This window comes from Labeo rohita, chromosome 16 (genome assembly GCF_022985175.1).
Source record: "Labeo rohita strain BAU-BD-2019 chromosome 16, IGBB_LRoh.1.0, whole genome shotgun sequence".
Lineage (NCBI taxonomy): Eukaryota > Metazoa > Chordata > Actinopteri > Cypriniformes > Cyprinidae > Labeo > Labeo rohita.
In genome coordinates, this window is record NC_066884.1 from 19,210,596 (window position 1) to 19,237,065 (window position 26,470).

Genomic DNA, 26,470 nt, shown 5'->3' on the forward strand with positions numbered 1-26,470 from the left:
ATTGGGATTAGCTCAGTTGTAAGATCCTTACCAGTACGTCATTGCAGATCTCCTTCAACTCCTTCTCGATCTTTTCCCGATATTCCTTGACCATTTGCTGCTTCTTATCGCTGCCCTCCGTCTTCTGCTCAATGCTGGAGACCACTCTCCAGGACGAGCGGCGGGCACCCACCACGTTCTTGTAAGCCACCGAGAGCAGGTTGCGTTCCTCGTTAGACAGTTCAACGTCACCCTCAGTGACAGCCTTCATTGCGGCTGCCATGTCATCATAGCGCTCTGCCTGCTCGGCCAGCTTGGCTTTTTGCACTAGCTCGCTCTTGTCCATGGCTGCTCAGTGCTGAGAAAAAAGAGAGCCACAGAGTTCAATCAGACACCGAATATGATTTATTTGAGGTGTAGCATATATATTAGCGCTGTCAAAATTAGCGTTTACATAGGTGATTAATTTTTCCAGTTTAACGGCGTTAAAAATATTTACGCAGGAGCGGGGCTAGGGTTGGCCACCTCACTCACAACTGCATATTCTGTCTCTTTTTTTCTTGACAAGAAATGCTTTTTTTTAGTTGCGAATGACGAAAGAGACTTTTCAGACATGCACTTCAAACTTCAACTTCACAACAGCGCCAGACGCTAGTCAAACGAGCAGTGACGATAGAGTTTCAGTGGAACAACAGTAAACTGCGGTCAGATAAGATGTTGTCAGGCCATGTCAATAAAAGCAAATTTACCTGTCCTGTCAGCCGTTATAGTTATACTGTGGTCGTAGCATGCGATTCAATTGCACACACAGGCGCTGTAGCCTGTGTCACTTCATATTAAAGAGTTGAAACTACGAGCATGTGTGTCAGATCCGCGTCACATTCAGCAGTGGCAGCTCTTAAAGTAATAGCAGCCAAATTACCAAATAGCCCAGCTTGTGTGATTAATGTCTATTAATTAATGAACAAAAGAAAAGGAGGAAATGAATAGCTTTTGTAGCTTTATAGGAGAAGTTCACTTCCAGAAGAAAAATTTACAGATAATTTACTCACCCCTTTGTCATCCAAGATATTCATGCCTTTTTTCTTCAGTCGTAAAGAAATTATGTTTCTTAAGGAAAACATTTTAGGAATTATCTTCATATAGTGGACTTCTATGGTGCCCCCAAGTTTGAACTTTCAAAATGCAGTTTAAATGCAGCTTCAAATAGTTCGTCTTTGTGTTTCCGGGTCAAAACAGTTAGGGTATGTCGAAAAACTCCCATCTCATTTTCTTCTTCAACTTCAAAATCATCCTACTTCGCTGTTTTGCCTTTTTTTTGTAAAGGGTGTTTGATCTTCTTTGCATGCTCACTTTTTCGATATACCCTAACTGTATTGACTCAACACAAAAGACGGACAAAATGAGCGTTTTAAGTATACAAGTATAGAAATATAGAAATTAAGTATAAAAATTGTCAATTTGTTTTGAAAACGACCAATCGTTTTGCTACATAAGACCCTTCTTCTTCGGCTGGGATTGTTTAGAGCCATTTGAAGCTGCATTTAAACTGCATTTTGGAAGTTCAAAATTAGGGGCACTATATGGAGATAATTCCTGAAATGTTTTACTTAAGAAACATAATTTCTTATCCACTGAGGAAAGAAATACATGGATCAATCTTGGATGACAAGGGGATGAGTAAATTATCTGTAAATTTTTGTTCTGGAAGTGAACTCCTTTAAGGATTCATCTATATTTAATTTAGTATTTAGTGTTTGATAACTTTCTATTTCTGTATATTTCCTACTTGCTGAAGGGCACAAAATTGAAATTGAAAATTAAAGTGTGATAAATGTTAAAATTTAAAGCTCTCAATTATACTGTAATGTTGAATGGATATAGCCAATGGTTAAATATTAGAAGAAAAAAATTTCTAGAGACATACGTAATATCAGTGATTCTCACGTTTAGTCATAAAGTAACAAATATTAAAAATGTACTGTCTTCATGTTGTCTCTACATTAATTCAAAGACTGAATGTGAAGTTATTGCAACATAAAAATCGATTTAAAAACACTATTAAGATTTTGTTATATCATTATATAATACATAATCTTAAAATTTTTATTTATATGTATATATATCTCTCATTATACAACAAAATCTACAACAAACTGTCAAATAGGTGCCATCTATGAGCACCATTACTTTCATCTAATTTATGGAAAGCCGTTAGTGTAACATCAAAAAGTGAAAGCAAAAGAGCAACGGAAGGAACCAAAAAGCACCTTGCAAACATCAAAAGATCTGATCAAAAAAATTCTAGCTGCCAATCTTGCACACCGCCAAAAAAAAAAAAAAAAAAAAAAAAAAAAAAAAAAAAGTTATGCCATAAGTATTTGCCCTCCAGGGTCGCATTACAGTGCGAAGAAATATGCGGATGTGCTGTTCAACCACGCCCAGTTCCCATAGCTACCCATTCACGCGCTTTACATATGTCTTAAAGAGATAGTTCACCACCAAAAATAAACCTTTAACATCATCTTTAGCTGTTCCAAACCCGCATGACTTTCTTTCTTCCGCGGAACACAAACAGAGATGTTTGGCAGATTGACAGCCTCAGTCACCATTCATTTCCATTGTATGGGGGAAAAAACATGCTCAGTGTTCGTCAATGGCGGCTGAAGCTGTCACTCCGTCAAATTCGAATGAACACGTTCCACTAAAAACAATAAAACGGTTAATGGTAAGTAAACAAAGATCATTTTGGGTAAACTATCCGCTTTGAAAATATACGTCGCTGTCGCACTATTAGGTGACTTGCTGACTACACAAAGCTTAACCAGCAACATCAGACCACAGGCGTGCGACTTGTTTATTACGATTGTTTCATTGTGCGATGCATACACACAACAGCCCAGCCCCGCACCACATCAAATGTGTCAAGCTAAAATATCACGGTGACATAATTTACCGCTGCTTTCAGGTTAAAACCGAGTTAGCTTGGTGGCTAAGCCATATGATGAAGGCAAGGTCTGCCCTGCCCATTTCCATGGCCGACTGACCTCACAGCAAAGGAACCGCTGCTATCCGTAATAACAAAAAAACACCAATGCGTTTTTAATGATTTTACACAAGTTGTGAGACTGATAAAGCGAACGGACGGCGATGTCTGAAAGCTCGTCTGATAATATCAACCGAATTACAATCGAAGATAGATATAACGTTAGTCCGAGTCCCGTTTAATGTGTTACCATAGCAGGACCAAGTAAGTTACAGCTGACTGAATTAACAGTGATACTGAGATGTAAGAAAGCCTTCGGCTTGTTTCAGCACCAAAAATACACTGAAACGTTATTTTACACAAGGACGCACACAGAAACTGCAACTGATGACCAGAAGATTTAAACCATAAAACGTGCAATTTCAGCTAATTTTTAACTGTACGCTCGACCACATCAGATAACATACCAAGAGGAAGAAACAAAAAGGGGCGGCCTAGATCTGCCAAGCAAAGGCTTATTGTTCATTTTCAACACGTTAGCATCACTAGCTGCTCAGTTCTGTGCCTAGCATCGTCCATCGCCGTTACAATTTCATTTCTCGTCGCAAATAACAAAACGGCAAAAACGGGAGCAATAAGCATGGGATTTATCCCGATCTAGCGGATTCTCTTACCTGAGTGTCTGGGAATAACGATGGTCCTGTTGGAGCTAAGCTAACCGCGGCTCACAGCTGATTCTCACGGGCGGTCGGGCTAATCCACGGGGTTTCCCTCCAATCAGACCAGCCCCAGGAGCCGAGACAAGGCTGGGCCATGTGACGTCAAAGGTAACCAAGGCGACGGCTGACTTCACGTTGTCTGTGATTGCACGAGAGCCAGTTCGTGATTCAGTGGTGCACCATTTTCCCTCCATTTTTCCTTCCATGTCCTCAGTCCGTCTGTTTCCAGAAATTATACCACCAAGGTCTACGCGTTTAGGGTTGTGTTTCATCATTATAATAAAAATTTGCGTAAAATGTATTATTAGCTGCGTAGTATCGCGATGAGTCAGTTTTTTCCATGTTTACAAGTGCGCAAATGAATAAGATGGTTGGTAAGCTTATAAAGGACAAATATTTAGATGTTTAGAAAAGTGCGTGCCCTCACATAATTTAGTGTATAAAAAATCTCCACAAAAAAAGTTTAAATGTGCTGTGGCATGAACTGAACTATGCCTAAATACACTACAGTCAAACGGTTTTGAACAGTAAGATATTCAATGTTTTTTAACAAATCTCTTTTGCTCACCAAGCCTGCATTTATTTGATCCAAAACACAGCAAAATCGGTAATATTGTGCAATATTTTTATTATTTTAAAAAACTGCTTTCTATATATTTTAAAATGTATTATAAAACGGATAGTCCCAGTCCTTGATTCTGATTGGTTGAGCCGCGTTCGAAGCCGTTGTAAATTATTCTACAAACACACACCTTTGTTTACTTTTGTGTGTTGCTTGGCAACTACTTTGTTGCAACCACAACTGCAGTTCTTTGGTGGAAGAATACTGTTTTTATTTATATTATTACACTTTATTTGCTGTTTTATTTTGTGAAACCTTACTAGGTATATGGTATAACCGTTTTATAAAAGCAATAAGTCCCATGAAGCCGTGGTTTACAGTGAATTTATAACAGCTAAGGGGGTTTTAGGCATGAATAGAAAGATCCAAAGATCAGCATTTGTCTGAAATATAAAGTTTTTGTAACATTATACACTATACCATTCAAAAGCTTGGAGTCAGTATAATTGTTTTTATTTATTTATTATTATTATTATTATTTAGCAAGGATGCTTTAAATCTTTAAAATTGATGAAAAGTGATGATTAAGACATTTATAATGTTACAAAAGATTCTATTTAAAATAAATGCTGTTCTTCTCAATTTTCTATTCATCAAAGAAACCTGAAAAAATTCTACTCTGCATTTTTTAACATTATCATAATAGTAAATGTTTTTTGAGCAGCAAATCAGAATATTAGAATGATCTCTGAAGGACCATGTGACTGGAGTAATGATGCTAAGAATTCAGCTTTGAAATCACAGGAATAACTTACATTTTAAAATATATTCTAATAGAAAACAGTTATTTTAAATAGGAAAAATATTTCAGAGTTTTGGTGTTTTTGCTGTACTGATCAAATAAATTCAGGCCTGGTGAGCAGAAGATACTTCTTTAAAAAACACTCAAAATCTTACTGTTCCAAAACCGTTGACTGGTAGTCTATTTCTATTTGCAACTAGGCAGTTGTAACAAATTGTTTTTCTTCTGAAAATTGTGGAATGGCGACAGCGAAGAGACCATCATGAGCAAAATTAGAACACAGGTCATACCGAGCTTGCTTGGTAGAAGAGGAGCTATTTCTGCACTACTCCAGTTTGTTTCCATGGGGAATGAGTCTATTTTCTACATTGTCACATGTCCTCCCATCAGATATAAATTCAGTAACCTATTTTAGGGCAAAACTATGTATTATTGGTGCACCGAAGCACTTCTGCAACCTGTGTGTGTGTGTGAGAGAGAGAGAGCTAATAAATGCAACAGCACTTGAAGGTAACAGTGATTACAGAGTCTGCTGTGTAACTAGCAGGGCAGGTTTTTCAGTTTACTTAAAGCCACACCCCAGTAAAGCACTCAGACCATGACAGCTCAAAGTAACGTGAGAGTCACTGACTTAGGTAAGCTGTGGCTTCATCAAACACTACGGTGTAGTTATGTCAGTGCACTAAAAAGAGAAAACTATGCAGAGAACAATGTTACTGAATCAAACAAAATTCTCTGCAAAGGGTGTAGATGCCTTTTCCAGTAATGTTTTTGCAGCTTGCCATTGTCAAACACATAGTTTACTTTAAAGTATTTTGCCCTATGCTCACGATATAATATCTTGATGACAGGAATACAAAGGCTTCTGACACCACCAAACAACACATTTAAGTATGCTGATTTACATATTAAAGTTCACACTTGGCTTTGTCTTCTCTTTTGCTGTGGTAAGAGTCAGTTTCCCATGAGGATTCCCATAAAGTAAAACAACCAAGTTATGTCTTCGAACCAATTTATTCCGACATGTTTTGTGATTTTCAAACAGTAAAGAGTCATGCAACATATCAGAAACCTCAGTTACCTAACAATGCAAATTCGTTGGGTTAGCTGACATGAAAGGTCAAGCAGTGATTTCCTCAACTTCATCTGAAATTATTTGTTAACATTTTTAATTCAAGGTTCAAGGTATGGTGAATAGTTATAGCAGCTAAAATATACTCTTACTTATACACACATTTGAATCTAAAACACTGAAACAATTTGAATAATAATAATACAAAAAAAAATAGTTATTGGGCATGTACATTCATCAGCTACATTTGACTGTATCTACACTCTATCACAATAAGTCTTATACTACAGATTTAAAGCAGTTACATCATGCTGCTAAATGTGGCACCTGCAGGCAAAGAGGCTTCTAGTGCACCGCTGATATCAATAGAAGAATGTGGTGTACTGGTTCAAGGAAATTCATCATGACTCAGATTTCTAAACCAGCAGAACTTACTAGTAAAAGTCTATTTTATCAATAAGGATAATGTTTTGCAGCATTTCCATGCTTGAATTCGAATACCACTCATGCGTATGAGTAAAAAAGCGATCAAATAGACAGAAAGAAATTACACCACCTATATATTTGATTAGGATCTGACGAAAATGACTCATTTATTAATTATTCATTGATTTCTTTATTTTACATGCTTGATTATACAACTGATTATGATTTTTGCTCCACACCATACACATTTCTAGGTTATATAAAGCACTGTTTATGCACTGTAAATTGATAAGCCTGACTGTGAATTTTCTCCGGAAAGCACACACGAAAATAACTGCTTTCAAATAATTTTGTATATCACATTCAATCCAGTTTTGTCACCTTTACCTTGGGCCAGAATCTGTTTTGGAGTTCTGTCATAACTTAATATTCCATGAATATTGCTGTAAACTTGCTGAGGTATACTAACATAAAGGCTGCACCAATCAAAGCACAAATCAATAACTCAAAAACCTAATTTACAATATATGGAAATTATTTTAAGAGAATTAGTATGAAAATGATAGGTAATAGTGCCGACTACCGACCAATTCATGTTACTACAGCGGTATATATCGCCTTACAAAAGCCTTTTGATGATAAAGAACATCCTTCATTGGCACTGAGTGGATCTTTGTGACCATAAGCACGAATTGGATATTTTTTACTAATATATCACGTGAACTCCCCAGGACTGCTTTCAACTATATAATGTATATAATGGAAAAATAATGTCAAAAGCACAAGTGCTGCCATTTTGGTTGTTACCATTTAGAGATTCCCGCTAAACCAGAGGTTTCATACACCAACACAAACTTCTAAGACTGACCCTTAAATAAAAATAATAGGCTGCAGAAATACCTTCTGGATGAAATAAAACACCTCAAGGTTGGTTTGCATATTAAGTGCATAATTAAGGGAGGAAAGGCACAACAGTAAATTTAAAAACAACGCGCACTAGAGAGGGTGGGCTTTGACAGAAACAGCAGGTTGCCAGATACCACGATTAACAAGCAAAATAAGCTAACATGAAAAAAAAAATTGATCAGTATAAAAACATTTTAAAAATAGATTAATAATAATTAATAGACAAACTTATAAATAGTAGATTTTCAATAATTGTATTTAATATTTAATTTAATTTAAGAATAATATAGTAACATAATCTATATTAATATATAGCCTAATATTAAATTTTTAGTTCACTGATTGATATTTCACATATAGGCATACAATGTATTATATACATAGAATATGTAAGCAATAAATAAAAAGAGTAAATCTGTCTTTTGCGCACAAACCTGGAAAAAAGGCACATTGTGCATCAATCCAATAGGGAGTGTAGGGAAGTGGCTGGTAAAAACAAAATCAGGGTGAAAAAAAACAAAAACTAACAGCAGTAATGACAGCATTATTGTACTGTTTCAAACAAAAGGTGAGGATATTTAAAGGAGAACTCCACTTCCAGAAAAAGCAATTTACAAATAATTTACTCACCCCCTTGTCATCCAAGATGTTCATGTCTTTCTGTCTTTAGTTGTAAAGAAATTATGGTTCTTGAGGAAAGCATTTCAGGATTTTTCTCCATATAATTGACTTCATTGGTGCCCCAATTTTGAACTTCCAAAATGCAGTTTAAATGCAGCTTCAAAGGGCTCTAAACGATCTCAGCCGAGGAAGAAGGGTCTTATCTAGCGAAACGATAGGTCATTTTTTTGAAAAATAAAAATTTGTATACTTTTTTTTCAAGCACAAAAGCTTGTGTAGCACAGGCTCTGGGATGCGCGTTCACGACACTACGAATCACGTCTAAGTTCATCGTCTGTGTACTCCGCACAAAAAGGTGAGGTATGACAGGTATCTTATTTTGTCCTACAACTTCAGAATCGTCCGACATCGTTGTACCTTTTTGTTTGTAAACAGCGTTTGACTTACTTGCACTTTCTTAGTCTTTGCGCATTCGCTTTGTAAGCACACAAGCTTTTGTGCTTAAAAAGTATACAAATTTTTATTTTATGAAAAAAATGGGCGATCGTTTTGCTAGATAAGACCCTTCTTCCTTGGCTGGAATCGTTTAGAGCAATTTTGAAGCTGCATTTAAACTACGTTTTGGAAGTTCAAAATCGGCGCACCAATGAAGTCAATTATATGGAGAAAAATCCTGAAATCCTGAAATTCTCAAAAAACATAGTTTCTTCATGACTGAAGACAGAAAGACATGAACATCTTGGATGACAAGGGGGTGAGTAAATTATTTCCAAATTTTTGTTGTGACAGTGGAGTTCTACTTTAACAGCTGTGATTATTGTTTGGTCACACTTTATTATTGTACCATGTGGTCATTCTGGAAATGACCCCAAAAAACACAGACAACAACTGCACATTTATGTAGTCCACAAACATAAAAAATAAACTAATAAATACGTTTAAAAAAATCCAAAATCGCGTATAATGAGGGGACATGGCAACACTGAAGGGTTAAAAGCGTTTGTGTGCGAGAGTTTCAGGCATTTATAAAAGCACAGCATAGTGTAATATTACCATCAAAGCATTTATTGTGTAATCAGTAATGTCATTTCAGGTATTTATATGTGGCAAATCTTCTGAAGCACAAAATTGTTGTCTTTGAAATACAGGAAAGCACTGTATTGTCTCATATTAAAGGTAAATACTAAACTACATGAAATGTTCACACCTTATTTTATCCCATACAGAATGATTTTTGTATACATTTAAGAATAGAATTTAAGATTTATTGTGTTAGCTTCAAATAAAACAGTCATTAATCTACTTAATAGTTTTAAATAACAATCACCAACAACTACTCAATCTGCTATTGTCTGTTAATTTTTCTTACCCAGGAGGTTGATGTGGGCTCACTGTGTGACAACATTGAAGTGGACCGTGAATCTGGAGATCTATGGTTGGGCTGCCACCCAAATGGTCTCAAATGGTTATTTCATGATCCGAATGATCCACCTGGTTCTGAGGTGTGTGAATATATGCAGCATATTTAAATGCTTTAGCAATGTAGTGCTTAGATATGATGAGCTGTTATGTTCCCATCTCCTCCCCATTTCTCTTCCCACTATCTCCTGTCTCTTGAGTTACAAATCTATAACATACCCATGTTCTCCAGTAGGTTATCAGGATTGAAAACATCCTATCTGAAAAGCCCCAGGTAACCCAGGTATATGCAGATGACGGCAGTATGATCATTGCTTCTTCAGTGGCAACACCATATGGAGGAAAGCTGCTCATTGGAACAATTTATCAGAAAGCTCTGATCTGTGACCTTAAATAGTGTACAATGCTTACAGGAAAGAATAAATATTGGCTTAACTGTGTCATTTCATAGACTAGATATTTGCAACACAAATCAAAGACAAGAATAACTAATAAACTATTTTTTTAAATTTAATTAACAGTTGCAACTTTTGAACTGTATAGTGTGAAAAATCATTTCACACAATACTTATTTGACTTGACTCACATTGCTTGGATTGTAAACTCTTATCTATCTAGTGGATATGTGAGCTTGAAGCAAGGGTTGAACTTCACCCTACTTGGCATATATTAGCCTGCATTATCAGTTTATGATATCCATGCAACACAAATAAACATTTCCCAACACACTCCAATGGCAGTTAGTAACAATTTTTTTATTACACCCTACCAACAGTTAGGTTCAGGGTTGGACCCATGTTGCCAAGTCCATGGTTTTCCTTTGGAATTGGGCTACTTTAACACTGTTGTCGCAGATTGTTTTTGATGTCTGTGGGTTGAAGTGACCCCACTAACTCATATTTAGCCCCTGAAATACGAATTTACAACCCTTTTTTTTTTTGTAATTTTGTAAATTGTACAACATTTTGTAAACTGCTGGTGACTATAAATGTCCCCTTTTGTTCTCATTGTAGCAACAGCTGTTTTTAATAAAAGCATGTGATTGTTGAAGTACACAGATGCTAAATGTTATTAAATGAATTTGACTGTTAAATGCAACTTACTACACTTTTACTATAATAAAACCATGGTTAATTTTCATAAGGGTTAATATGGTTTTCTTGTATTTAACCCTAAAGTATTGCTTACTTATAATGTGAGTATACAGCTTAACTATTTTTCAGTTAAATAAATGTTCTATATTTTAGTTCAATAATTTTTAATATTTTAAGGAGATTATTTAGTACTAAATACTATTTGTCTAATAATTATGGTCCATTAATGACTTCAAATATATATATATTATTTAAATTTCTATTACTTATATTACAATTAGTGTAGTATTTAAACTTAAATAGAGAAAAGGATTTTAAATTCCAATGCAAATAGGCAAATTAGAGTCATTTTGTGGTCGGGGAAAAAAAATTCTTTTCATTTGTAATGCCATGGTTTACTCACGAGGTACCTGTATGGCTCTTTACTAAATATACGTGTATCTAGAATATTGCAGGTCATACCTGCTTACTTATTTTTAAGTTTTTCATTTGAATAAATATTTAGAAATTATTAAACACTATATTTTTAAATGTGAAATTTAAAAAGTTAATAACTTACATCCTTTTTTAAAATGATACTCATATAAGTACACACAATGAATGCAAGCAAATATGGATTTTAAACCACAAATCAAAAAAAAAAAAAAAAAAAATCTCACTCCAAACTGAACTTAAAAGTTGGCAACCCTGGCTAAGGAAGTTGCCAAAATCCCTCTAAAACCAGCCTGCTGACCAGCTAAGACCAGGCTGGATGACTTTTTCAGCAGGGCCATGTATTTACCATCTGTGGAAGGCGTAGGACCATAAAATGTTCGGTCCAAACATTACGATAGTCAGTTGTGCCTGCCTGTTAAAATATGTATTTAGTTACCACTTGTAGAACACTTGAACACATCTAGTTCTAAATACATTCTTTAATACAGAGATATTATGTTACAAACACATTTTAGTTCATAGTGTCCCAAAATAGCACATTTCAGATGTTCTGAAGATTATGTTAAGAAGTACTAAAGTATAATTTTTTTTTAGCATATTGAGTACAAAATGAGTGCGTGAAAACAGAGCACTTTAAGTACATTTTGGAAGTGCACTTGTTTTTCACCTGGGTAGAAAACAGCAACATTATATAAGCTACTTATGGGGCGTCCAAAGCGCGTATAATACGAGTACAAGGCACAGTGTTGCCAAGTCAGTAATTTTACAGCGGAACTGAGATACTTTTACACTGTTGCAGCAAGTTAAAGCGATCTCTCCAAAACGCGATTTTGACTTAAAGGAGAAGTCCACTTTCAAAACAAAGATTCACATATAATGTACTCACCCCCTTGTCATCTAAGATGTTCATGTCTTTCTTTCTTCAGTCGTAAAGACATTTTTTTTTGAGGAAAACATTTCAGCATTTTTCTCCATATAATGGACTGATATGGTGCCCTGATTTTGAACTTCCAAAATGCAGTTTAAATGGCTTCAAACGATCCCAAATGCAGTTGTAAATGATCTCAGTCGAGAAAGAAGGGTCTTATCTAGCGAAACGATCAGTTATTTTAAAAAATAATACAATTTATATACTTTTTAATCTCAAACGCTTGTCTTGTCTTACTCTGCCTGGACTGTTTTTGTTCCATTTCATGACAGTTAGGGTATGTCGAAAAACTCCCATCTCATGTTCTCCCTCAACTTCAAAGTTGTCCTATATCACTGTTTTACCTTTTTGTTAAGGGTGTTTGATCTTCTTTGCATGTTCTCTTTGCAAAGACTGGGTTTGTACTTCTGCAGCGATGTAGGATGATTTTGAAATGATTTTTAGAGAAAGTACGATTGGAGTTTTTCGACATACCCTAACTGTCTTGAGTCAGAATACAAAAAGCTTGTAGCACAGGCTCTGGAATGCGTGTCCACGACACTACGAATCATGTCTAAGTTCATCGTCTGGGTACTCCACACAAAAAGGTGAGGTATGGCGAAAAACTCCATCTTATTTCCTCCTACAACTTCAGAATCGTCTGACATCGTTGTAACTTTTTGTTTGTAAACAGTGTTTGCCTTACTTGCACTTTCTTAATCTTTGCGTGTTCGCTTTGTAAACACTGGGTCTGTAGTTCCACGTGACCTTTCGACGTGAGTACGTAGTGTTGTGGACGCGCATCCCGGAGCCTGTGCTACATGAGCTTTTATGCTTAAAAAGTATACAAATTAAAATTTTCCGAAAAAAAATGACGTTTCACTAGATAAGACCCTTCTTCCATCGGCTGGGATCATTTAGAGCCCTTTGAAGCTGCATTTAAACTACATTTTGGAAGTTCAAAATTGGGGCACCAATGAAGTCCATTATATGGAGAAAAATCCTGAAATGCTTTTCTCAAAAACCATAATTTCTTCACGACTGAAGACAGAAAGACATGAACATCTTGGATGACAAGGGGGTGAGTACATTTTTTGTAAATTGTTGTTGTGACAGTGGAGTTCTCCTTTAACAGCTGTGATTATTGTTTGGTCACACTTTATTATTCTACCATGTGGTCATTCTGGAAATGACCCCAAAAAACACAAACAACTGCACATTTATGTAGTCCACATACATAAAACATAAACAAATAAATACATAAAAAAAAAAAAAAATCCTAAATTGCGTATAATGAGCGGACATGGCAACACTGAAGGGTTAAAAGCGTTTGTGTGCAAGAGTTTCAGGCAGTAAGTATGGGTAAGTTAGTAGTACTCTCAGTTGCTATTGCAGCACTTGCAGTTTTGATTGGAGAACGAATCATTACATTAAGGTCAGTTGATGTGTCCGTTCATATTTATATTTTCTTTGACATGCTGTTTTGTGATCTTTGCTGTTACTTATTGACACATTAATTGGTGTTTATATGTAATCTTTGCACATGACAATAATCATAGCAATAGCTTTTATACCTATATGACTATTATGTTTTGTCTTCTGTACAGGCATGTATCACTTTGGTACAGAGAACTTACTCAAAACTACCTTCCGAACTGTCACCATATAGAGGGCATAGGTAAGTAATTCTGCATTCACGCCATGTCGTAATTACTGTAATTACTACATGACAAAAAACGTGACGTTATATTCGGACTTAATACAATCTTAATTAATATGTTATTCAAGTTTTGTAGTGTTTTGCTTTTATAATTTATTCTGTAACTGAGTAAAGAGCATTTTAGTAATACATTTGAAGAAGCATGTGTATATTTCAGACACTGTTGTGGTGATCTGTAGTTTGTTATTTTAACAGAATGTGGGTCTGAAGATATCACAATACTTGAAAATGGATTGGCCTTTCTGAGCACGGTATGTCATAAAACTAAAAGCACATGGTTGTTGAAATACATAGCTGTAAAGAGATAAGTTTTATGAATTTGAACTGTTAAATGTTACTATATTTTTAAATGCATAGTGCGTGAAGCAACCAGACATACCGTCTTATTCAGATGAGCCTGGAAGGATTTACACCCTGAATCTGTTGGATTCTGAACGAAAAATTAAAGAACTGAACATCAAGGGAGACTTTGACAAAGACTCTTTTAATCCACATGGAATCAGTTTGTACACGGATGACAAAGGTTTGGCATATTTGTTCATGTATTCATAAGAAAATATGCATTCCTTGTTCTGTATACTTATGTTGAATTATTTATACTTCAAGTACAGTTATTGTCTGTGGTAGAACCTAAAAGTGTATGAATTCTTCTCTCACTACAGATGGTGCTGTGTACCTATTTGTTATTAATCATCCTCAAGGCAACAGTCAAGTAGAGATTTTTCAATTTGTTGAGAATGAAAATGCTCTTTTATACATTAAGACCATCAGGCATGAACTCCTGCCCAAGTATGTGTTTCTTTAAACCACACTATTGCTGTAACCCTAAACCTAAAGTATAAATTCCAGTTTATTTTTCTGCATTTGTTAGTATGAATGATATAGTAGCTGTGGGGACCGAAAGCTTTTATGCCACCAATGATCATTACTTTACTAATTGGATTCTCAAGTTTGTGGAGCCGTTTCTGTCTTTGCCCTGGTGTGACATCGTCTACTACAGCCCTCAAACCGTGCAGGTTGTGGCAGGGGGCTTCATGAATGCCAATGGCATAAATATCTCCCCCCGACAAAAGGCAAGTTTTTTTTTTTTTTTTTTTTAAATATTTAAGATTTCCATTGATAAAAGCACAGCATAGTGTAATATTACCATCAAAGCATTTATTGTGTAATCAATAATATCATTTCAGGTATTTATATGTGGCAAATCTTCTGAAGCACAAAATTGTTGTCTTTGAAATACAGAAAAGCACTGTATTGTCTCATATAAAGGTAAATACTAAACTACATGAAATGTTCACACCTTATTTTATCCCATACAGAATGATTTTTGTATACATTTAAGAATAGAATTTAAGATTTATTGTGTTAGCTTCAAATAAAACAGTCATTAATCTACTTAATAGTTTTAAATAACAATCACCAACAACTACTCGATCTGCTATTGTCTGTTAATTTTTCTTACCCAGGAGGTTGATGTGGGCTCACTGTGTGACAACATTGAAGTGGACCGTGAATCTGGAGATCTATGGTTGGGCTGCCACCCAAATGGTCTCAAATGGTTATTTCATGATCCGAATGATCCACCTGGTTCTGAGGTGTGTGAATATATGCAGCATATGTAAATGCTTTAGCAATGGCCTAGTGCTTAGATATGATGAGCTGTCATGTTCCCATCTCCTCCCCATTTCTCTTCCCACTATCTCCTGTCTCTTGAGTTACAAATCTATAACATACCCATGTTTTCCTGTAGGTTATCAAGATTGAAAACATCCTATCTGAAAAGCCCCAGGTAACCCAGGTATATGCAGATGACGGCAGTATGATCATTGCTTCTTCGGTGGCAGCACCATATGGAGGAAAGCTGCTCATTGGAACAATTTATCAGAAAGCTCTGATCTGTGACCTTAAATAGTGTACAATGCTTACAGGAAAGAATAAATATTGGCTTAACTGTGTCATTTCATAGACCAGATATTTGCAACACAAATCAAAGACAAGAATAACTAATAAACGAATTTTTTTTATTTAATTAACAATTGCAACTTTTGAACTGTACTATACTTACTTGGCTTGACACACATTGCTTGGATTGTAAACTCTTATCTATCTAGTAGATATGTGAGCTTGAAGCAAGGGTTGAACTTCACCCGACTTGGCATATATTAGCCTGCATTATCAGTTTATGATATCCATGCAACACAAATGAACATTTCCCAACACACTCCAATGGCAGTTAGTAACAATTTTTTTATTACACCCTACCAACAGTTAGGTTCAGAGTTGGACCAGTGTTGCCAAATCCATGTTTTTTCTGCGGAATTGGGCTACTTTAACACTGTTGCCGCAGATTGTTTTTGATGTCTGTGGGTTGAAGTGACCCCAGTAACTCATATTTAGCCCCTGAAATATGAATTTACAACCTTTTTTTTTTTTTTTTGTAATTTTGTAAATTGTACAAAATTTTGCAAACTGCCGGTGACTATAAATGTCCCCTTTTGTTCTCATTGTAGCAACAGCTGTTTTTAATAAAAACATGTGACTGCTGAAGTACACAGATGCTAAATATTATTAAATGAATTTGACCGTTAAATGCAACTTACTACACTTTTACTATAATAAAAGCATGGTTAATTTTCGTAAGATTAATATGGTTTTCTTGTATTTAACCCTCAGGTATTGCTTACTTATAATGTGACCATACAGCTTAACTATTTTTCAGTTAAATAAATGTTCTATATTTTAGTTCAATAATTTTTAAGGAGATCATTTAGTACTAAATACTATTTGTCTAATAATTATGGTCCATTAATGACTTCAAATATATATATATATATATATTATTTTATATGTCTATTACTTATATTACAATTAGTGTAGTATATAAGCTTAAATAGAGAAAAGGGTTTTAAATTCCAATGCAAATAGGAAAATTAGAGTCATTTTGTGGTCGGGGAAAAAAATCCTTTTCATTTGTAATGGCATGGTTTACTCACGAGGTACCTGTATGGCTCTTTACTAAATATACGTGTATTTAGAATATTGCAGGTCATACCTGCTTACTTATTTTTAAGTTTTTCATTTGAATAAATATTTAGAACTGATTAAACACTGTATTTTTAAATGTGAAATTTAAAAAGTTAATAACTTACATCCTTTTTTTTAATGATACTCATATAAGTACACACAATGAATGCAAGCAAATACGGATTTTAAACCAAGTTTAAAATGGTGCTAAAAAAAAGCACTCAGCTGCATTTTTATCCCCTTATATGTACAGTATATACATATAAATAGATATGGAATCAAAATCGCCACCCCCTCCCCCCAACCCAACCCCCCACTCCAAAACAAAAAAATCTCACTCCAAACTGAACTTAAAAGTTGGCAACCCTGGCTAAGGAAGTTGCCAAAATCCCTCTAAAACCAGCCTGCTGACCAGCTAAGACCAGGCTGGATGACTTTTTCAGCAGGGCCATGTATTTACCATCTGTGGAAGGCGTAGGACCATAAAATGTTCGGTCCAAACATTACGATAGTCAGTCGTGCCTGCCTGTCAAAATATGTATTTAGTTACCACTTGTAGAACACTTGAACACATCTAGTTCTAAATACATTTTTTTAATACAGAGATAGTATGTTGCAAACACATTTTAGTTCATGGTGTCCCAAAATAGCACATTTCAGATGTTCTGAAGATTATGTTAAGAAGTACTAAAGTATAATTTTTTTTAGCATATTGAGTACACAATTAGTGCGTGAAAACAGAGCACTTTAAGTACATTTTGGAAGTGCACTTGTTTTTCACCTGGGTAGAAAACAGCAATACATTCTGGGAAAAATGTGACTTCCCATATAGAGATACAGGCCTATTATACAAGATACTTATGGGGCGTCCAAAGCGCGTATAATACGAATACAAGGCAAGGTGTTGCCAAGTCAGTAATTTTACAGCGGAACTGAGATACTTTTACACTGTTGCAGCAGGTTAAAGCGATCTCTCCAAAACATGATTTCGACTTAAAGGAGAAGTCCACTTTCAAAACAAAGATTCATATATAATGTACTCACCTCCTTGTCATCCAAGATGTTCATGTCTTTCTTTCTTCAGTCGTAATGAAATTATTTTTTTTGAGGAAAACATTTCAGCATTTTTCTCCATATAATGGACTGATATGGTGCCCTGATTTTGAACTTCCAAAATGCAGTTTAAATGGCTTCAAACGATCCCAAATGCAGTTGTAAACGATCTCAGTCGAGTCTTACTCTGCCTGGACTGTTTTTGTTCCATTTCATGACAGTTAGGGTATGTCGAAAAACTCCCATCTCATGTTCTCCCTCAACTTCAAAATCATCCTATATCACTGTTTTACCTTTTTTGTTAAGGGTGTTTGATCTTCTTTGCATGTTTACTTTGCAAAGACTGTGTCAGTACTTCTGCAGCGATGTAGGATGATTTTGAAATGATTTTTGAAGTTGAGGGAGAAAATACGATTGGAGTCAGAATACACAGAGTTCAGGGAGAGAAAGGCAAGACAAGCGTTTGAGATTAAAAAGTATTTAAATTGTATTTTTTTTTAATGAAAATAACCAATCGTTTTGCTAGATAAGACACTTCTTCCTCAGCTGGGATCGTTAATAAACATGCAAATAACCATTTTTATATGTAAATTCACATTATTATTATAAATAAAACTCCATGTTTCCACAAAATGTTTCACTTTAAATTAACAGTACACCACTCCAGAATGTCATTCCCCCAATATCAGGACTGTCAAATGTCCCATTACAAAATAAAAGTTCTCCAAAAACTCATATATATAACCAGTTTTTCTTTGAATTTGGATAGCCCTAAAAAAGGAAACTTCCTGTTTGCACAGAACAGTTTCAATTCAGATTAACAGTCCACCACCCGCGTGTGTCACTGAGCCAGTATCAAGACTATCTGATGTAGAATTACATAATAAAAGCCTTCCAAAACTCATATATGTCCAGTTTTGTCTTTCATTTTGTATAGCTCTAAAAAAGAAACAACGTGATTGCACAGACAAGTTTCAATTTAGATTTATAGTCCACCACCGCAGTGTGTCTCTCAGCCAGTTTCAGGACTATCTGATGTGGCATTACATAATAAAAGCCTTCCAAAAACTCATACTGTATATGTCCAGTTTTGTCTTATATTCTGGATAGCTCTAAAAAAGAAATTCCGTGATTACACAGACCAGTTTCAATTCAGACGGACAGTCCACCACCCCAGTGTGTCCCTCAGACAGTTTCAGGACTATCTTATGTATCATTTCATAATAAAATCCCTCCAAAAACTCATATAAAACCGCTTTTGTCTTTGATTTTGGAGAGCTCAAAAAAAAAAAAAAAAAAAAAAACCCTGTTTGCACAGGCCAGTTTCAATTCAGATTGACGGTCCACCACCCCAAGGTGTTACTCAGCCAGTTTCAGGACTGACACAATAAAAGTCCTCCAAAAACTCATATTCTGCCTGTGGTTTTGAATAGCTCTAAATGAAGAAATTCCCTGTCTCCACAGACCATTTTCAATTCAGACTGACAATCCACTACCCTAGGGTGTCACTTGGCCTGTTTGAGGACTGGCTGGCCAAATATTCATACATGACCAGTTTTGTCTTTACTTTGGAATAGCTCTAAATAAAGAAACTGTTAATCTGAATTGAATCTGGTTTGGTTTTAGAGCTCTTCAAAATCAAAGACAAAATTGGTTATATATGAGTTTTTGGATGGCTTTTATTGTGTAATGCTACATCAGATAGTCCTAAAATTGGCTGAGTGACACCCTGGTATGGTGGACTGTCAATCTGATTTGAATCTGGTTTGTGCAAACAGGGAGTTTCTTTTTTAGAGCTCTCCAAATTCAAAGACACAACTTGCTATATATGAGTTTTTGGAGGGCTTTATTGTGTAATGCACCATCAGATAGTCCTGAAACTGGCTAAGGGACACACTGGGGTGCTGGACTGTCAATCTGAATTGAAACTGGTCTGTGCCATAACGGAGTTTCTTTTTTAGAGCTCTCGAAAATTAAAGACAAAACTGTTTATATATTACTTTTTTTTTTATCAGATAGTGAGTAATATAGTGTCACACTGGGGTGGTGGACTGTTAATCTGAATTTAAATTGTTCTATGCAAACGGGAAGTTTCTTTTTTAGGGCTATCCATATTTAAAGACAAAAATGGTTATATGAGTTTTTGGAGGACTTTTATTTTGTAACGGGACATCCCAAATGTCTGACATTAGGGGAATGACATTCTGAAGTGGTGTACTGGAGAGGCAGTTTTATTTATAATAATAATGTGAATTTACATGCAAAAATGGTTATTTGCACATTTATGAAAGGCTTTTATTTTGTTATTTCTCTTCAGTTATTTTCTTATTATTTGGAAATTTTACATTGAATATTACTCAACATTTGAGCAACATTTGTTATCAGACAGTTTTATAAACATTTATTTGTTTGTTTGTTTAACTGAATCTATTCATTCGTTCATTCAATATTGACAGAGTGACTGGCTGAGTAAATGAAAGCCAAAGATCGCTTTTCCTTTGTTGTAGGTTTTTTGCACGCTATTACTGTAACGCGTAGAATATGCGCGCACCACAAAATAAAGTGGCAGCTAGAGTGATCGTGTTTTTGTAAGTGGAGGCTGACCTGAACGCAGAGGAAAACCGCAGGGAAAAAACGGGAAGTTTTTAGAAATCGGTTTTAGTTTTGGTTTTGCAGATCTGGCAACCCTGATAACACTGCTAATGGTTCTTGTTGTTTACAAGTATTTCAGACAGTATGGGCAAGTTAGCAGTTCTCTCGTTAGTTGTTATTGCTCTGGCAGCTTTCATCGGAGAAAGGCTCATTGCACTTAGGTTGGTCGATATTTCATGTCGCATTTATAAAACGATTGCTTCTTTGAATGTCAAGGTTTTCAACTGCAATAAACGTTTTCTTTGACTAAACGCTGTTCTGATCGTTGCCGCTATTTTTTACGAGTGCAAACTTTTAAACACTCACGCAAAAGATAATAAATGTTTAAATGTGTTTAATTATAACTTTAATTCTCCCCACAGGCATTTAACACTTTCCTCCAGAGAACTTACGCAAAACTACCTTCCTAACTGCCGCCTAATAAAGGGCATAGGTATGTTAGATAACGTTACACTTTATACACACATGCTTAAGTGTCATTTGTTGGTCTGTTTTAAATAATATAGTGTGTTTATATGTTTCTAACACTTAAAATGACATGATATTATTTTCGTGTTTTCAACAGAGTTTGGGGCTGAAGATATAACCGTACTTGACGACGGATTGGCTTTTCTGAGCACTGTATGTCATGAAACTATGACTAAGCATTTTGATAAGTTTATCAGATTGTATGTCATTATTATAAGGTGTGGGTATATTCCTGGATATAGTCATATTTTATTATTATAGAGTTATAGATGTTAAACTGATAAATGCATGCACATACATATTAAGCCAGTGGCTATTTATACGAAGTATAATAGTATAAAAGTAGTGTTGGATAGTGTAAGTGTAAATTGTTACAAACAGATTCTTATTGTATTCATAGAAAGTGTAAATAGAGAAGTTATAATAAGGGCTTATTGTCTGAGAAAAAAGCCTTTTGCACTTATGAATGACTTATGATGAATTAAACACAGGGCTTGAAGTATCCAGGCGTACCGTCCTATTCAGATGACCCAGGAAAGATCTACACCCTAAATCTGTTTGATCTTGATCTGAAAATTGTAGGACTGAAAATCAAGGGTCAGTTTGACAAAGACTCTTTTAATCCACATGGAATCAGCGTGTACACGGATGACGAAGGTTTGTTATTTTTATGAAACAAATACATTTCTAGCGTTAATCTGGGTCGCATGCAGTTTAGTTGCAATTCCTAGATGGTTTTTAAATGGTCCATGAACAGTAATATGGTTTTGTATAATGTGTATAATGTACAATACCTACACACCTACACTGTGTGCAGAATTATTAGGCATGTTGATATTCTGGTCATATTTTTTTTCCAAACACATTTTACCAGTTCCAAACCACATCAGTCTTAATAACTACTGTTAATTTTGTATTTAATCATTTATATGTGATATATAATTGTCCATGAAGGCTGGAAGTGAAAAACTCCTTATATTCAGGTGTGCATAATTATTAGGCATGTTTTCTTTTACAGCTAAAATGAGCCAAAAAAGATATTTAACCCAGACTGAAAAGTCCAAATTATTAAATGCCCATGAGAAGAATGCAATACTAATGCATTACAAGAATTTGCAAAGTTAAGGCTTGACCATTGGACAGCAAAATGCTTGTTGAGTCTGCGTGGTCAGAAAAAACAGGTGGAGAAGAAAAGATGCATGTTAACTGCAAAAGAATTAGGAATTAAGGTGAAGAATTAGGTGTGACACCATCAGGAACCGTTTAGGCTCCAGCGTCACCATTTTCCAGAACTGCAACCTACCTGGAGTCTTCAGAAGTACAATGTGTCAGGTTCTCAGAGACTTTGCTTGATAAAAAATCCTAAAAAATGCCCCTGACTTAATAAGAACAACAAGCTGACATGTTGTGAAATACATGAAGACAGTTTTTTTTTTCAGGCTTTATAGACAGATAAGTTGAGAGTGACTCTTGAAGGACAAGCATCACATCCTCTTGTACCTCTGATTCAAGAATTTATCTTCCAAAATCTGGCAGTAAGTTTTGGGAGTTCATTTTAGTCCATCTCTGCAAGACTTTTCAGGATAGGAGACTAAACATGAACTCCCAAAATGTACTGCCAGATTTTGGAAGATAAATTCTTGAATCAGAGGTACAAGAGGATGTGATGCTTGTCCTTCAAGAGTCACTCTCAACTTATCTGTCTATAAAGCCTATTAAAAAAAAACACTGTCTTCATGTATTTCACAACACGTCAGCTTGTTATTCTTATTAAGTTATGGGCATTTTTTAGGATTTTTTACCAAGCAAAGTCTCTGAGAACCTGACACATTGCACTTCTGAAGACTCCAGGTAGGTTGCAGTTCTGGAAAATGGTGGTGCTGGAGACTAAACGGTTCCTGATGGTGTCACACCTAATTCTTTACCTTAATTCCTAATTCTTTTGCAGTTAACTTGCATCTTTTCTTCTCCACCTGTTTTTTCTGACCACGCAGACTCAACAAGCATTTCACTGTCCAATGATCAAGCCTTAACTTTGCAAATTCTTGTAATGCATTAGTATTGCATTCTTCTCATGGGCATTTAATAATTTGGACTTTTCAGTCTGGGTTAAATATCTTTTTTGGCTCATTTTAGCTGTAAAAGAAAACATTCCTAATAATTATGCACACCTGAATATTACACCTGAGTTTTTCACTTCCAGCCTTCATGGACAATTATATATCACATATAAATGATTAAATACAAAATTAACAGTAGTTATTAAGACTGATGTGGTTTGGAATTGGTAAAATGTGTTTGGAAAAAAATATGACCAGAATATCAACATGCCTAATAATTCTGCACACAGTGTAGTTTTCTTGGGAAATGTTAAAACTGTGCAGTATGGAAAACTACCCACATAGTGGTCAAAAGAAGTTTTACAACTTGACTTTCACTTTTAAATCCTATAATGTATATCTTTTGATAGAAGTCTAACCGTGTATGAATTCTTCCTTCACAACAGATGGTGCCGTATACCTTTTTGTTGTTAATCATCCTCAAGGCAAAAGTCAGGTGGAGATTTTCAGATTTGTTGAGAGTGAAAATGCTCTTTACTACATCAAGACCATCAGGCATGAACTCCTGCACAAGTATGTGGTCTTTTACACACAATATTTCTGTAACTCTAAACCTGATCAGAAATTAAATTCCTGTTTATTTCTCCGCATTTGTCAGTGTGAATGATATAGTAGCTGTGGGAACCGAAAGCTTTTATGCCACCAATGATCATTACTTTACTAATGAGATTCTCAAGCTTGTGGAGCTGTTACTGTCTTTGCCCTGGTGTGACGTCGTCTACTACAGCCCTCAGACCGTGCAGGTTGTGGCAGGGGGGTTTCCATCTGCCAACGGCATAAATATCTCCCCAGATAAAAGGCAAGTTTCAGAAAAAAAGTCAAGAATTTTTATTGATTAATGCTCGGCGTAATGTAACACTATTAATGCATCTCTCATGTCTTCTTGTGTTGTTAATACAAGTAATGTATAACTTATTTCAGGCATTTGTATGTGTCAAACATCATGAAGCACAAAATTAGTGTCCTGGAAATACAGAAAAACACTGTATTGTCTCACGTAAAGGTAAACACAAGCTTTATTAGACGTGATAGCTTTAAAGGGATAGTTCACCCAAAAATGAAAATTCTGTTATTAATTACTCACCCTCGTGTCGCTTCAAACTTGTAAGACCTTCATTCATCTTCAGAACACCAAAAGCTTTCTGACCCTCCAAAGACAGCAACCTAACTACCACGTTCAAGACCCAGAAAGGCAGTAAGGACATTGTTAAAATAGTTCATGTGACATCAGTGGTTCAACCGAAATGTTACAAAGTTACGGGAATACTATTTGTGTGCAAAGAAAAAAAATAACGACTGTATTTAACAATTACTTCTCTTCCGTGTGAATCGACACACGTTTGGGAGAGTATCATGACGCATGCGTGTGGTGCTGCTGACATAGGGACCGGTGTGGTAGTTGCATTGCTGTCTATGCATGGTCAAAAAGCTATCAGATTTCCTCAGAAATATCTTAAAGGGGTCATCGGATGCTAAGTTCACTTTTTCATGTTGTTTATCCATTAATGTGTGTTGGCAGTGCATGTACAAATGTACCCTATAATGATAAAAATCCATGCACTGGTTTTTAATTAATCTTTAAAAAATATCCCCTTTTTCAAATCGAGCCATTCTCAGATGCCTGTCGGTGTGGCGTAACACCCACAGAGACCTCTCCCACGATAGTTGATTGACATGAGCTCTTACCTCAGACCAGATGTCACAGTCCAGTAACTTTCCTTGTTTCAATGCTGGAGCAGGGATGTAAGTTAGACAAGAATATCTCTGATTGAGCGATTGAGGTGTTGTGTTGCCGGATGTAATAATGAACGTAGTGGTTGTCAATTACTCCCGACATCTGAGCCGATGAAGATGCAGTAGATTACATTTGTTTGTGAAGGGAATGCGCCTCCTGATCTACATATATCTGTCTATGTTCACGCGAATCATTCATGATCCAGCTTCACTTACAGCAGAAGTGTGTATAAGTGTTTTTTTTATGAATCTTTGCGATCGCCTTTCCTTATAACATGGTAGTTAGGAAGTTTAGCGGCTAAATGCAGCTAAAGTAAACAAGATCGTCTTTCCACAGAGAGAAGAGAGGGGCGGGGCGATCAGAGCTCATTTGCATTTAAAGGAACCTTAGAATGGGATGGTTTTTGCTGAGCTCATTTTGACAAGGTACAAAGGGTGTTGTTTTACAAAACCATTGAGAATTTTTAATCAAAGTATATTAGAGACTTTTCATTAAGACCCTAAAGAATCATATCAACTAGTGGAAAATGGGCATCCGATGACCCCTTTAATTTGTTTTCCGAAGATGAACAAAGGTTTGGAATGAAATGATTTCTCATTTGATAGAACTTTCATTTTTGGGTGAACTATTCTTTTAAATAACCAATCATGAATGCACATTTTGAGAGGTTTTTTTTTTAGGAGAACGCACTGCTAATGTGTTAATATTGTTATTGTTACTGTTAATTTTTCTTTCCAGGAGGTTCATGTGGGGTCAATCTGTGACAATATTGAGGTGAACCGTGAATCTGGAGATCTTTGGCTGGGCTGCCACCCAAACGGTCTCAAATTCTTGCTTAGTGATCCCAATGATCCGCCGGGCTCTGAGGTGCGTGTGTGCAGCAAGTAGATATTTATTAAAGAATGTGTGTTCATTTTATTGGTTGCCAGTTTGCCATTCATATTCTTTCTCCATTATTTCCTGTTTGCTCTCAGCTGTAAAAGAGTAAAAATCAATAATTTCATGTTCTCCTGTAGGTTATCAGGATTGAAAACATTCTCTCTGAAAAGCCCAAGGTGACTCAGGTATATGCAGATGACGGCAGTGTGATTATTGGTTCTTCGGTGGCAACACAATATGGAGGAAAGTTGCTCATTGGAACAGTTTATCAGAAAGCTCTAATCTGTGACTTTGAATAGTGAATATGCTCAAATAAGAATAAATAGAGCATATCATTTCAAATATTCTTTTATTTTTCTTCAAACAAATTAAAGACTAGGGGCCAGATTTACTATAAGCTTGGCCAGCTTGGCCAGCTTGGGTGGAGTGAAACTGTTTTGAGTTAACTTCACTTGATTTTACAATGTCCTATGACTTTATAACAAAATATTTTAATAGTATATGTAAGTGAAAACGAAAAATTTATGATAATTTATGAGTGAACTTTACGACTTTTTTTTGCAACTATGATAAGCACAGTGCCCTCTTTGGGTAGATAAAATGCAGTAGTATGTTGTATCTGAAATGTTTTGAATGCCTTTTCCTCATGTTGCGTTCCGGTCTTTTTGACCCACAAAGGTTTTTCTAGTAAGACCTTGATTAGCTGGTTCAGGTGTGTTTATTTGGGTTTAGGGTTAAACTACAAGACAGTGGCCCTCCAGTAGCAGGATTGGACACCCCTAGATTAAACCATAATGACTTCGCTCACACAGGGTATAACAACTTTTAGGGGGTTTAGGGGTTTAAAAAGAAGTTTTAAAGGATTTTCAGCACAGCGTAAGGGTTAAAATA

General features: G+C 35.6%; 4 protein-coding genes across 4 annotated transcripts in view; 3 read left to right on the forward strand and 1 right to left on the reverse strand.

Moving 5' to 3' along the window:
* Positions 1-3,792, reverse strand: part of ywhabl (tyrosine 3-monooxygenase/tryptophan 5-monooxygenase activation protein, beta polypeptide like) — a 16,991-nt gene extending 13,199 nt beyond the window's left edge. The window contains exons 1-2 of the mRNA XM_051131401.1: positions 3,640-3,792; positions 32-337 (exon numbers count right to left, since the gene is read on the reverse strand). Of these exons, the coding sequence (XP_050987358.1) occupies positions 32-325 (294 nt within the window). The 5' untranslated portion in view covers positions 326-337; positions 3,640-3,792. The remainder of the gene's footprint in view (positions 1-31; positions 338-3,639) is intronic.
* Positions 2,624-16,059, forward strand: LOC127178496 (serum paraoxonase/arylesterase 1-like). Its single transcript, XM_051131402.1, has 4 exons — positions 2,624-2,707; positions 9,447-9,575; positions 9,728-10,271; positions 15,921-16,059. Exons 1-3 carry the CDS (start codon positions 2,636-2,638, stop codon positions 9,887-9,889), a joined length of 363 nt encoding a protein of 120 aa, XP_050987359.1. The 5' UTR covers positions 2,624-2,635; the 3' UTR covers positions 9,890-10,271; positions 15,921-16,059.
* LOC127178497 (serum paraoxonase/arylesterase 2-like) lies at positions 13,287-15,924 on the forward strand. Its single transcript, XM_051131403.1, has 9 exons — positions 13,287-13,363; positions 13,536-13,606; positions 13,844-13,899; positions 14,006-14,171; positions 14,311-14,437; positions 14,520-14,718; positions 14,834-14,917; positions 15,115-15,243; positions 15,399-15,924. The coding sequence occupies exons 1-9, from the start codon at positions 13,287-13,289 to the stop codon at positions 15,558-15,560; spliced, it is 1,071 nt and encodes a 356-aa protein (XP_050987360.1). The 3' UTR covers positions 15,561-15,924.
* A 4,217-nt stretch (positions 16,060-20,276) lies between the features above and the next one.
* Positions 20,277-26,241, forward strand: LOC127178149 (serum paraoxonase/arylesterase 2-like). Its single transcript, XM_051130833.1, has 9 exons — positions 20,277-20,538; positions 20,740-20,810; positions 20,943-20,998; positions 21,337-21,502; positions 23,352-23,478; positions 23,564-23,764; positions 23,887-23,968; positions 25,439-25,567; positions 25,717-26,241. The coding sequence occupies exons 1-9, from the start codon at positions 20,462-20,464 to the stop codon at positions 25,876-25,878; spliced, it is 1,071 nt and encodes a 356-aa protein (XP_050986790.1). The 5' UTR covers positions 20,277-20,461; the 3' UTR covers positions 25,879-26,241.
* Positions 26,242-26,470: the final 229 nt, after the last annotated feature.

Excerpts from the sequence above, each read along its gene's own strand:
- LOC127178496 (XM_051131402.1), top strand. The coding sequence starts at position 2,636 with ATGGCGGCTGAAGCTGTCACTCCGTCAAATTCGAATGAACACGTTCCA. Across the intron at positions 2,708-9,446 it reads AAACAATAAAACGGTTAATG|GAGGTTGATGTGGGCTCACT; the intron begins GTAAGTAAACAA and ends TTTCTTACCCAG. Across the intron at positions 9,576-9,727 it reads ATGATCCACCTGGTTCTGAG|GTTATCAGGATTGAAAACAT; the intron begins GTGTGTGAATAT and ends GTTCTCCAGTAG.
- LOC127178497 (XM_051131403.1), top strand. The coding sequence starts at position 13,287 with ATGGGTAAGTTAGTAGTACTCTCAGTTGCTATTGCAGCACTTGCAGTT. Across the intron at positions 14,918-15,114 it reads CTGTATTGTCTCATATAAAG|GAGGTTGATGTGGGCTCACT; the intron begins GTAAATACTAAA and ends TTTCTTACCCAG. Across the intron at positions 15,244-15,398 it reads ATGATCCACCTGGTTCTGAG|GTTATCAAGATTGAAAACAT; the intron begins GTGTGTGAATAT and ends GTTTTCCTGTAG.
- LOC127178149 (XM_051130833.1), top strand. The coding sequence starts at position 20,462 with ATGGGCAAGTTAGCAGTTCTCTCGTTAGTTGTTATTGCTCTGGCAGCT. Across the intron at positions 20,811-20,942 it reads CCGCCTAATAAAGGGCATAG|AGTTTGGGGCTGAAGATATA; the intron begins GTATGTTAGATA and ends TGTTTTCAACAG. Across the intron at positions 23,765-23,886 it reads AATATCTCCCCAGATAAAAG|GCATTTGTATGTGTCAAACA; the intron begins GCAAGTTTCAGA and ends AACTTATTTCAG.